At 39.2% G+C, this 13,350-nt stretch overlaps 1 protein-coding gene across 1 annotated transcript in view; it reads right to left on the bottom strand.

Annotated features, from left to right (window-relative positions):
* Window positions 1–12,232, bottom strand: part of gnal2 (guanine nucleotide binding protein (G protein), alpha activating activity polypeptide, olfactory type 2) — a 146,387-nt gene extending 134,155 nt beyond the window's left edge. The window contains exon 1 of the mRNA XM_034183445.1: window positions 11,513–12,232. Within this exon, the coding sequence (XP_034039336.1) occupies window positions 11,513–11,993 (481 nt within the window). The 5' untranslated portion in view covers window positions 11,994–12,232. The remainder of the gene's footprint in view (window positions 1–11,512) is intronic.
* Window positions 12,233–13,350: the final 1,118 nt, after the last annotated feature.

The following is a 13,350-nucleotide window of genomic DNA, read 5'->3' as shown; positions in this document are numbered from 1 at the left end:
CTTAGAAATCAGAAATTTCTTGTGGCTTACTGCTTACAATTTTCAGAATATTTTTCTAAAGAAAAATGCAGGGTCCCATGTCACTTCACTTGGTGTAACTAAACATCAGCCCAAGCCTTCACCTAAGGCCTGGATCCTCACTGCTCAAAACTGTATAGAAAAATTTCCAAATCCACTTGAATGAACAAAATTTAGAATGTTTGCATGCACTCCAAAAAAGAGAGAGATACTTCTTTGCACTGCAAGTATGTTATGTTTGAAAATTATCAAACATAACATACTTGTACCTGCATTCTGCCTTGATTAATCCAACATGAACTCCCACCATGCTGGTGCACATGAAGTCTCACATTAAAAAAAAAAAAAAACACACACACACACTAAAGAATCATTTATAGTCACAAATCTTCCTTCTAAGGCTGGCAGAACTGAAGAAGAGGAAGACAAAGGAAGATCTTTTTGGATACAGAAATAGATGATTAATCAACAAATTGGAAGCAAATGAAGTGACACTTTTTGGAACATTCAGTAACGGCTTGCCAAATCAGAAGAAAGCAATTTAAACACACACACACACACACACACACACACACACACACACACACACACACACACACACACACACACACACACACACACACACACACACACACACACACACACACACACACACACAGGAGGTGACTGAAATTGTAAAATCAGTCTGTCTGAATCTGCACAATTAATGAAATTAAAATGCAGAACAAAGTATGTAATATTCAAAGTCATAAAAAGGCTAAATTTATGATGTACAAAAGGGATATATTGCAACACGAAGAGGACAGAGCGACTCTTTACGGTCTGTTATTAACCAAAAACACTGACATCAGTGTGACTTTTTATAACATTTAACTCGTTTCCAGTTGTGTCCAAATGCACTGTGGCCCATGACCACTGGAAACACCACTTGGAATTTGGAAATAAACTGATTCCTGATTAATTCTTGAGAATTAGTCAGGTTATGCCAAGCTAACCCCTCAAACACACCGGGAGATGTCATGTCATGCAACAGATACCTTTCTTATCTGCATCTTCAAACCCCAATGATTCCATATCAGATGTGTAGGGCACTGCTGTGTTGCTAGTTTCATCTTAATTTTTGCACTTCTACAATGGGTAAGTACATAGTTAAATGCTTTTCTTCCTTGTCTATTTTAATCATGTTTACAGTTGTCGTTTCTTACTTTATTGTGATGTAGTCCACAAACAAAGCCAACAGTAAAGTCCAGATTGAAGGACATGAATCACAGACGGTGGCTACGTTTTAGTTGTTAAAAATACATTGGTCCTCCTAATTATTTTGTGTCTATATTTACACATACAGTGCCTGTTAGCAGGAGGAAAACACTAGCAATTTTCCTGGTACTTGCAAGACTACAGAAGAGAGACTATACTCATGTGGGAAGCGCTACCCAATTAGCCAGTCAGAAGTGCACCAGAATCGACTTCCATCAAAAATAGACTTGATGCATATTTGTAGCGAGGCAGAGTGAAGAAACGCTTCTGAAATGTGTGACTACAATGCTGATGAGCATTGACTACTGTATAATGGTGGTGACTATTAGCTACACTGACATGTCGTCACAGATGGAACGCAGATGGATCTGGTGTGTTGAAGGGCAGATGTACGGTGGCCAAGAGTACAAATTTTTAAAAAAGTACAGAAATTCAGCAACAGGTAGTTGCATCAAAATATGTCTTGTAAATTAAGAAGATGCTTGCAAAAACAAAGAACACACATATTCAGTTCATGCATAGTGCATTTCAGTTATTTTGCATAAAAATAAAGACCCGCTGCGGTCTTTTATTAGTGCACTCTCTGGCTGTCACTCCTTGAAGTTCTTTTCCCATCAGCGCTTAATGTGATCACTGGGGAAATACGTGACACAAACAAACAAGTAAATGTTTATGTTATAGCAGGGACAATGGCATTAGTGCATGTGTGGGAACTGGGTGACCAGGCCTGTGGTTGAACCAGGCCTTCCTGATGAGGCCTATGAGTAAACCAGCTTTAAGGTTAGAGTTAGGGTTATTCTGCAATCAAATCAATCAGGGCAGGCTCACCAAAATAGCACAGGTGATCCACATACATTGTGGACCAGGGACTTTTTTTTAACTTCTGGTGTTAAAGCAAGGCACTAAAACTGTTTTAGCTTAGAAAATTATTATATCTTATGTTTTAGGGTTAGAATTAGAATAATGTTTTGGGTAGAGGTATAATTTTTCCTAAAATACATAAATTGTTTGGAATTTTGAATAATACTTCCACTTCCAGACCATGGCTTTTGCACAGTTCCAAGAGTCGTACACAGTAGTAAAATTCTAATGTAGTCAATGTCGCATTCCGGAATAATTAAGATTAGCAAAATGAACGGATCACAGGTCTGGTTCACCCATAGTTTGGTGCATGTTGGTGCTGGACAGATTTCCTTCAAACTAGGTGGGAATATTATGAGCGAAGCGTCGCAAAGATCACTCATGGTACTGGGCATCCTAAACAGGAAGTGCCAAAATTCAAGTCCATAGTAAAACAGGAAATGTTCAAATGTCAAACACTTCCTGGATTGACAGACGAGATCCCATGGAATCTCGCCTGAACTCAGTGGCAAGCTCACACTCAAACAGGAAGTGCAGAATTCTCAGTCACAGTGAAACAGGAAATGTCTGATGTTGAACACTTCCTGGCATGGGTGGAGCTAGAGCGGAGGCCAGGGTTTCACTGGACTCCCCTGAAATCTGATTGGACACAGATGATTGACATGTCACGGCACCACACGTCTAGTTGAAAGACCTGCATTTTCAAATCAGTGAGTCACATTGACTGCTAGGTTCCTCCTGTCCAGTAGTTTGTGCTGTGTACCACAAAAACTTCTAATCCACCTACGTAGAAGAAGAAAAATGTTTGCTTCAGATGTGAACTGAACACGTCGTTTGAACTATGGAGTTCTAATCACACCAAACTTATATTGGTGAGTAAACGACCGCATTTTATGCCAGAAATGAGGTCCAGGTTGTTAAAAGCAGCATTTCTCCTTCAATTCGGGGGGGTCTTATATGCACATGTTTAAGCTAACAGACAGCAGCTGGTTCATGTTCTTTTGGCTTATTAGTGCAGCACATAACTGAAACAATCCTTCAAAAGGTGATACAAGCATCAAATTCAGCACAAATACAGCTGGAGCAAAATTAATGGAGTAACTTTAACTTTTGACCCCTGTACAAACTGAAACTGACCTTTGTCACCATTCTTGCTGCTTTTACCTCATAACTCCATAACATTCAGTCGCAGATTTCCAAACTATACCTTTTTTTGGAATCTTTACGATCAGGCAAATAATGTGGTGTAGTTTTCTATATGATTAGAGCATCTTTTAATTTTGACCCCTGTGTAATTCTTCAATTGACCTCTACCTGGTTGCCTATTGAAAATTCAAGTGGCCAATCAGTTTTTTTTTAAAGCGTTCATGTCTATGGATTATTTGTGCTGAATTTGATGCTTGTATCACCATTTGCAGAATTCCACTCTAAATATTCTCTTATCTGCTGCACTATATATGAGATGTAAGATGCTGCTCCTCAGTGTTTCTCAGTTGCCCTCAGAAGTATTGGAACACTTGGTATTTCACACATTTTAATTTGTTTATTCCATTTCAAATAAATTTTTTTCTAAAATTATCTTCCTTAACTCAAACTGAAATCAAATCTCTACAACTTGATAAATTAAATAAACATAGAAAATCCAGCTTCCTAATGAAGTGGTGTAGAGGAGGATTTTCTTTAAAAAAAAAAAAAAAAAAAAAGACCTGAAAGTTCAGCTACAATTTGACAGAAAGTACATTTGAGATGAAAGCCTAGATTTGTTGACTCTGGTGAACAAAAACTAGCCCTTTTTGCGGACGACATATTGATATTTTTGACTGAGCCCTCGCAATCTCTACCCAAACTAATGCAGGTGTTGGATAAATATGGTTCTCTCTCTGGATATAAAATCAACATAAATAAAACTCAAGTGTTAAAACTAAACTATAAGCCACCAATAAGTATAAAAAACACATAGAAATGGAAATGGGACTCAAATAACATCAAATATTTGGGAGTTGTTTTAATAGAAGATTTTGATAAACTTTTTGATGCAAATTATGGTCCATTAATCTCAAAAATTAAAACAGATTTACAGAGGTGGAGCACAGTCCCCTTCTTGGGCTGGCACTCTCGTGTGGAATCAATCAGAATGAACATCCTTCCACGATTACTGTATTTATTTCATTGTTTACCAGTTTGGATATCACAGAAATATTTTGATGAATGGGATAGAATGTTGGGTAAATATATTTGGCAAAAGAAAAAAGCTAGAGTTAAATATAAAACACTACAGTTGATGAAGGAGAAAGGTGGACTCGGGCTACCTTGCTTTCAAGAATATTACTATGCGGCCCAACTTAGACCTCTGATATGTTTAGGTTCCCCAACCTACTCAGCCAGTTGGAAGGAAGTTGAAAGGGTAGAAACAGAAAAAATACCAATTATGGCAATATTGTCAGATAAAAAAATTAAGAAACAAATTTAACACCATGAAGGATTTTATGTACGAATCTATGCTGAAATGTTGGGATGGGGTACTAAAAATTTGTAAACTGGAGAAAATCTCTGGGATATTAAGATGGATAGCATATGATTCAGACTTTTTGCCAAATACTCAAGATAACAGGTTTAAAACTTGGATCTCAAAGGGTCTAACTTCGTACTACTCTTTCATCCACAAGGGGGTGTTCATGAGCTTTGAAAAACTGAAGGAAAAAAATGGTCTTCGTCAAGATGACTTCTATAGATATTTACAAATCCGACATTTCGATCAAAACATCAAAGTCTTATGGGAAAACAGTAAATTAGGATTTATACACACCTTTTTAACCCTAACAAAATCAATTTCTATGAACAATATAATATCTAATTTGTATAAAGCAATTCAGTTAAGTAAAGAAGGTAACACAGAGTACATTAAGAAAAAATGGGAAATTGAGGGCAATCTGAATATTTCAATTGAAAGTTGGGAAAAGATTTGTCATCTTCAGTGGAAGACCACAGGATCTCATACATGGCGAGAGTTTGGATGGAAGAGTATTACGAGGTTCTTTACCACACCTGTTCAAAAAAGACAGAGGGAGTGGGGATTCATGTTGGAGGCTCTGTGGCTCCTCTGGGGCCAACCACTATCACATTTTTTGGGATTGCAGTATTCTCAAATCATACTGGTCACAGATTTGCAATCATGTAAATTATGTTTTTGGCTCTAAAGTGTTGTTTACATTTGAATGCTTATATTTGGGAGATGTAAATGTTCAGAATTGGAGAAGGGATGAAACAAAATTATTGGCAATCCTATTAATAGCAAGTAAAAAAGCCATCACAAGAAAATGGTTGAAGGCAGACCCTCCCTCTGTGGAAGAATGGATAGAAATAGTCCACGATATCTACGAGATGGAAAAACTATCCTCCATCATTCGGAACCAAAGAGACTCTTTTTACGAAACATGGACAAAGTGGACAGAATATGTGAAATATACAAGATCGGACTTTACTTGAACAATATTTTTATCAATGAATACTGATTATTCATTTTCTGACCAAATGTAACAGCACTCTTCCCCATTGTTTTTTATTGTTCTGTTTTTTTTTTCCTCTTCTGTTTTCGTATATTTGAAAACTTAAAAATAAAAAAATTACAAAAAAAAAGAAAGTCTAGATTTGATGTTTTGGTGAAAGACACTTTTGTATTTCTTCATAATTTATGTAAATAAAGTCCAAGACATATTCAGTGACTTGGAAATGTTCATGTTTCCATCCCCTGGCTTGTCTAAAGAAAACTGGCAATAAAACTGATTATTATTTACAGGTTTTATCAAGTTTTAGAGATTTGCTTTCAGTCTGAGTTTGAGGAAGATAATTGTAGGAATTTTTATTGTTTTTTTGTATTTCTTGTATTTAAAATGGCATAAACAAATTAAAATGTGTGAAATTCCAAGTGTTCCAATACTTTTGGAGGGCACAGTATCCTAACCTTATGATGAGTGCAAAATGAGTGTGGTATTATTACTGTTTTGTTTAAGAATGTTTAATTTTCACTATTGCTGCACTTTGTGTCAAATCATAATCATATTGTATATCATACTGATACGAAAATTAAGTAAGGTATATCTTCTATTATGCATTCCAAATCTAAGGTGGAACTCTACTAGTGTTTACTAAAGTATGCCAAAATATCTTAAAAAAAAAAAAAAAAAAAAAAAAGAGAGAGAGAGAGTAGAGCCACTTAGGTGCCTGGTCTTGAGAACCAGAGATGGTAGGTTGAAAAGCTTTTTTATCCCATGGGAACTCTCCCTACCCACCTAAGCGGCTCAAGAATATGGATAACATGTATATAAGTGACATTTACATGACAATATTGAGATACGGTAATTTGGCCGTACAGCCCTGCTGTCAACTAGCTGAAAACTTTGAGTATTAATTTGCATCTACATAAAAAAATGCTTAAAGTGACAGGGGGTTAAGAGGGCTGTAATTAGGGGGTCAGCTGAAAAGCAAAAAAGAAAAATGCTTAAAAAGGTGGGAAGTATGGGGAGCAGAGCCCCCCCCAGAAGCTGAAGGGCAAAATAAGGAAAATTATTAAAAAGGCAGGGGGGTCTGAGCTGCAAGATTTTATGCCGCGTTCACACCGGGCGTGATCAGACGCTACAAATCCGCGGGGGTTGCATGGCGACGGATGCACCACCATCGCCCGGTGTGTCGCGTTGCTTTTGCTGCGAAAATTCGCCCCGCTGCGTCTAGGAGGAGCTTCCACTCCGCTTGCCGGCTCCGGATGTCAGTCAAGTTAACATGACGGACCTTGATCACACGGAGTGAGTTGTTGTGGAAAGCTGACAAACGTCATGAGACGTTCCCAATTCAGGGAGTATCATTATTTGCTGCAGTAGCTGCGTCTGGATGACGGCTGCTTTCAGCGGTCTTTCCACCTCTGCAGGACCCAGTTTGAGGACCTCCTGTCCCGTTCACGCGCGCACATGTAAACAATAAAAAAAAAAAAAAAAGAAACTCTGCTGCCTGCTGTGGGGCTGCTGCTCGCTCTTCCCCCAAAAACTCTGTCATAATTGTGTTTAGAAACCAGTCACCACTTGTTTTATTATACATCTGTGTAGTTAATAAGTAAAATAATCTCCACGGACGATTCGCTCGCACGCGCACGTAAATAGAAAAAAAGAAGAAACTCCGCTGCTTGCTGCAGGGCTGCTCCTCGCTCTTTCCCAAAAAACTGTCATAATTGTGTTTAGAAACCAGTCACCATTTGTTTTATTATACATCTGTGTAGTTAATAAGTAAAATAATCTCCATGGACGATTCGCTCGCGCGAGCATGTAGAAGAGAAAGAAAAAGAAACGCCGCTTCCACTGCTGCAGGGCTGCTGCTCGCTCCAAAAACTCTGTCACAATTGTGAAATAAAGGACAAAAGAGACATAAGTCCTGCTCACAGGCTGCTACCAGATACAGGACATGTTCACATCTTCAGTCAAACTCCAGACATCTCCACGTCACTACATATTCAGTCCCTGATTGGTCATCGCGACGCGATGAGACGAAAAAGTTCAGATTTTTCAACTTGGGGAGGAGGACAACGCGACGTGATGCGACGCAATATCGCGCCACAAACGCGCCAATCGCTCAAAATCGCTTCACTCGCATCGCTTCATTCGCATCCATCGCGTCACGCTGCGTGACTTGGCGCCAAAACGCGTCGTTACATAGGGATTACATGGCAACCTGTCGCTGCTGTCGCTGCTGTCGCTCACATCGCGCCCGGTGTGAACGCAGCATTAGTCATGCCCATGCTCCCAAGAACCATTTACTGAAAAAGTCTGAAGGACCTAATGGACATGGTTAGATGGCGAGGAGCTTTTCCAGGCATGTGAGAGGCAAATAAAGAAAAATGCTTAAAAAGGTGGGGACTATGAGGGCAGAGCCCCTCCAGAAGCTGAAAGGCAAAATAAGGAAAATGCTTAAAAAGGCGGGGGGGTCTGCTGAAAGCTGAAAGGTTTTTTTTGCCATGCTAATGCTCCCTTGAAGGATTTACTCAAAATAAAGTCTGAAGGACCTAAATGACATGGTGAGATGCTGACGAGCTTCGCTCATTCATGTCTGCAACATATGCATATTACTTGGACATATATTTAGAGGTGATTAAGTTTTGAAGTAGTTTGGTCAAAAGTCAAAAGTCAAGGAAAACATGGTTAAACCATCTAGATGGATGATCTAAAGTCATATCTGCAAAATATTTGTGATTGATTTTATATGAATTACTTAATATTGATGTTATACATGATGAAGTCATACAGAGTAAAAAAAAAAACATTAGAGGCCTATGTATATTTACAGTGGTGTGTGTGTGTGTGTGTGTGTGTGTGTGTGTGTGTGTGTGTGTGTGTGTGTGTGTGTGTGTGTGTGTGTGTGTGTGTGTGTGTATATATAGGTTGCAGGGTAAGCATCAGCCCTCTAGTGATGCCTTTCATTTTTTACCCAAGGTCATCAAAATATGGCCATCGGGTATAGCAAAGGCCTTGCGTCCGTTCGTCCACCCACCTGTCTGTCCACCTGTCTGTCCACCTGTCTGTGCTCAGCAGTCCTAGTACTGCCAAGGTATTCAAATTCACATGGAACATTCTTGGGACACAGTACTTGGAGAAGTTTAAAGATGGCTAACCTTGACTGATTTTAAGAGGTTAAAAAGTCACATTCTGTTTCCTATTCTTATGCTATGAATCATGGAAATCCTTTTTTTGGGGGGGGGGGGGGTGAGTAGGGATGGGTATTGATAAGATTTTATCAATATCGATACAACTATCGATTTCGCTTATCGATACAATTCCTTATCGGTTCCCTTATCGATACCTCTTGTGAATTATCTGTGTACTGACTGTGTATTGGTCACTGGATCCTTAAACTCTAGACATAATACACTCTACATGGTGGATCCTTGATCTCTGGACATAAATAGAAATAAACAAAATCTGTAGTTTTTGTCAAAAGCATTTCCTTTCAGATATTATTGGCATGAATGTCTTTCCATACATCTGAGCTGAGCTCTTGCAGCCAACTGTGCTGCATGTCAGGATGTAATTCATAAAGAATGCAAGATGCCTCATTTTGGGAGGAAAAAAACACTTTAGTCGATTGTAGTTTATTGTCTGTATTACAGCGTTTGGAAAGAGGTCTCATTTTATTTAAAGCAGCAATTCATTTTGAAGTTATTAATTCTGACTGGACTCTATCTCGACAGAGAGCCACACAGCGTTTGGAGCTGTGCGAACGGAATGGAGGACAATTCTCGTCTCTTTCTCACAACAAGACAAGAGTCCCAGTTAGTGACTTTAATCCAGACAAAAGAGACTCACGATTGACATATTTTAATGGCTTTGAGAGAGGTTAAGAAGCGGAGTTGCCGCTTCTAAACAGCAGTGAATCAAAGAACCAACAAGCCAGCGGATCAAAGCACTGCTTCATGGGTTCACGCTTCAAACTGGAGTCCAGCTGCAGACGCAGTTGATTACAGAGCCGCTGTAATCAACGTAGAGAAATGATCATTTTCCAGACAAACACCCTCAAAAACAATGGCCGCTCTGAATGACCGATAAGGGAATCGTTAAGCAAAAAGGCTACTGATGTCAGTGGATCGAATCAATTCTTAACGATACCCGAAAATAACCGGTTCTCGATACGCAACCCTAGGGGTGAGAACCAATCAGAGTAGAGTGGCACTATGACATCACTGGCTGGTCTCTCATATATTACATAAAAGCTAGCAAGAAATAAACATTTCTAAAACTTAAAATGCTGTTTTTGTAACCTGATAACACCTCTGGAATGATTTACAAGACATCTCATGGACATTAGCGTGTACGCACATCACACACGGTCAAAGTTAACTTCCCCCCTTTTGAAAAGCTCATGTATGCGCACCTGTATGCCCTCCTGCAGATGCCGTTAAAACATAAATTAAATATTGTTTATGATTGATTGATTGAGTTTATTCTGCAACATCAATATAAACATACAGAGGTGAATGTATCAACTATACACTGATAACACAATAACGCATAAACACTTATTTCCATTGTGGTCCTTGTGAAATTATCATGTGACAAAATAAAGGGGTTTGATTGAACATGTACAAATTGTACATAAGACAACAAGATCTTAATAATAATGTAAATAATAATAAATGAATAATTTTATATAAATGGACAAATAGACAGATAGATAGTTTGCACTGAGATAACAATTTGCCCTATTGACGTTTCAAATCCCGCAAAACTTTGGAGAGTTCGCCGCGCTGTGAGATCTCAGTAACATTGAGAACTGCACTGAGACACTCTGAGCGAGGTGCTTTAACCGCTCCACATGGACAACACCATTAACATTGCAACATAAAACTATTTTTATATTGTGCCTAAAACTCTCATGAATATATTCTCTGGGTTTATAGACGTTGTTATTGCGTATGTTTTATGTAAACATGCGAGAATCACAGGGTGTCTCTCCATTATTTTCAATGGGAGCTGCTGTGAGCTACGCTCGCTTCCTGATCATGTCGTTCTGGGGGAAAGTGAAGTTTGCTCTTTAACAGCTTTATTATTGTTCTTTATAACACTGTTTGTCCTCTTTGTTCCAGACTAATATATATAATATGTCTGAAATTCAGTTTGCGTTTATTAAATTCCACGCAGATTAAACGTAGCAGACACGGATTATTTGTTATAATTGTTTTAGCAAGTTTTCAGGGTATCATGCATGCAGTTTCTTATTAATGTGATGAAAAGCATAAAAAATTACATTTTTGTAGTATAATATTCATTTACAATTGTCATCATGTGGATTCTCTATGTTGTTTGAATGCAGCGACTCTCTGGCACGCAAGGGATTATGGGATATGTCAATAGGGCGAATTAAACAACTGTAAATTATAAAGAAGACAATATTCATACAGCCGAGAGTATTTTAGCATTACGTTATATTTCATAAATGTGGTGGCCTCTGTCGGTCACAAATATCAGCAGTAAAAGCCCACCAAGTCTAAAACCTGTAGTGCCACCACTGCTGGTTTATATATACAATAGACATATATACAGTCTGTGAACACTATACACCTTTTAAAAAAAAGTATACAAAATGTGACTCAAACTACGGTAATATACGCTACTGTAGTAGTACTATATACTACACATTTCAGTGACCACTGAGTGCGCTTTATTTTAAGTCGTACTTTAAAATGTGGTATGTGCGTGTGACGCCGCTCTCGGTTGTTTTGTCATTGGCAGCGGCAGAGGAAGTACCAGATGTGACAGGAGCACAGGCCTCGTCGCAGCAAAACAGAAGACGTTTTGGTTTCTCATAATAAAACCGTAGTAGAAAAAGGTAGTAAACCTACCGAGCAGCAGCAGTCGATGCGTCTGTTTATACTCCCGTTTCAGCTCCTTCAGCGCCCTGTCAATGTTCTTACTGACTTTCTTCGCCTCCTTTTCGGCCTCCTTTTCCTCAACCAGCAGTTTGTCCCAGTTTTTCTGCTTATGGGCGCTTGTCTTTTGTAGCAGCTGTAAGCGTCGGCCGCGGTCCTTCCCTGTGCCCTTACCGCTACCTGCTTCTCTGCCTCCTCCTCCGCCGCCGCCTCCGTTTTGTATAAGCACGCCGTCTGTGCTGGTGTCTCCACGGCGGTTCTCCCCAGCCGGGAGCCTGGACAGGTCCCCGGGGTGGACCGGGCCGCCGCTGTCCCCAGTGTCCTCTTGGCGAGCTCCCCCGTAGCGGGTTGGCACGACGGCGTCCGGAGGCTGGTCCGAGTCCGAGGTAGCGTTTGAGATAGACCCGCTCAGATCCCCGAAGAGCCGGGGACGCAAACTGTAGCACAGCCCCATGATGAAACCAATCCGTCAATGTGATATTTCATAAATTAAAAAAATAATAATAAAATAAAAACACCGCTAAGCTACCAGTCCTAACGCGTCATCGTTACATTGGACCTCTAGCGATTTATGTCCAAATTGGAGCTGAAAATACAAATGAATTATCCCCCGACATTTGCTATAAATCATTTTGCATTTTCTCCAGTGAGCCTCCGTGTCGTTGGTGGTGGATCACCTGATCCCTGAGTGGACGCTTCTGAGGGTCCACCTTACCGTAAGTAACTAAAAAAAACACAGGCCGAGACAAACGCACTGAGCAAGTTGGGCGCTACTCCAGGCCGTCAACAATTTGCCTGCGCAGTTATTAGACGTATTACGTGACGTGTCATATACGAGGATATGTATGGCCATTTCCAGAACACGAGTCATGATGTTCATTCCTCACACTTCATATCTGAGCAGTTTCTATTAATTTATTTAATAATAATAATAACGTTATTATTATTATTAAATAGTAGTATTTATTGTTTAAAAAATACACCGCCCACCTGTTAAAACGTTTTATTTATTATTATTTCCTATTATTAAATGGTAACATTTATTCTTGTAAATAAACAGACTGCTCACCTGTTAAAAGATTATTATTATTATTATTATTATTATTAAATAGTAACATTTATTATTTAAAAATCGCACTGCTCACATGTTAAAAGATATTTATTATTATTAAATAGTAATATTATTTTAAAAACACACTAACCACCTTTTAAAAAACATTATTATCATTATTATTAAATAGTAACATTTATTCTTGTAAATAAACACACTGCTCACCTGTTAAGAGATATTATTATTATTGTTGTTATTAACTAGCAACATGTATTATTTTAAATAAACACCCTGCTTACCTGTTAAAAGATATTTATTTATTATTAAATAGTAACATTTATTCTTGTAAATGAACAGACTGCTCACCTGTTAAGATATTTATTATCATTATCAATATTATTTTTATTATAGGGGAGGGGTACTAGATAGCGCTCGGACTGGGGACTCCATTGTTCTCCTGGGGGATTTCAACGCTCACGTGGGCGGCGACAGTGAGACCTGGAGGGGGGTGATCGGGAAGCACAGCCTCCCCAATCTGAACCCGAGTGGTGTTCAGTTGTTGGACTTCTGTGCTAGTCACAGTTTGTCCATCACGAACACCATGTTCGACCACAAGGGTGTCCATAAGTGCACGTGGCACCAGGACACCCTGAGCCGGAGGTCGATGATCGACTTTGTAGTTGTATCATCTGACCTTCGGCCACGTGTCTCGTACACTCGAGTGAAGAGAGGGGCAGAGCTGTCGACCGATCACCACCTG

The sequence above is a fragment of the Thalassophryne amazonica genome, chromosome 12, assembly GCF_902500255.1.
Source record: "Thalassophryne amazonica chromosome 12, fThaAma1.1, whole genome shotgun sequence".
NCBI classification, from domain to species: Eukaryota; Metazoa; Chordata; class Actinopteri; order Batrachoidiformes; family Batrachoididae; genus Thalassophryne; species Thalassophryne amazonica.
Note: the sequence above shows the minus strand (reverse complement) of the source record. Positions and strands in the feature narration are given on the sequence as shown.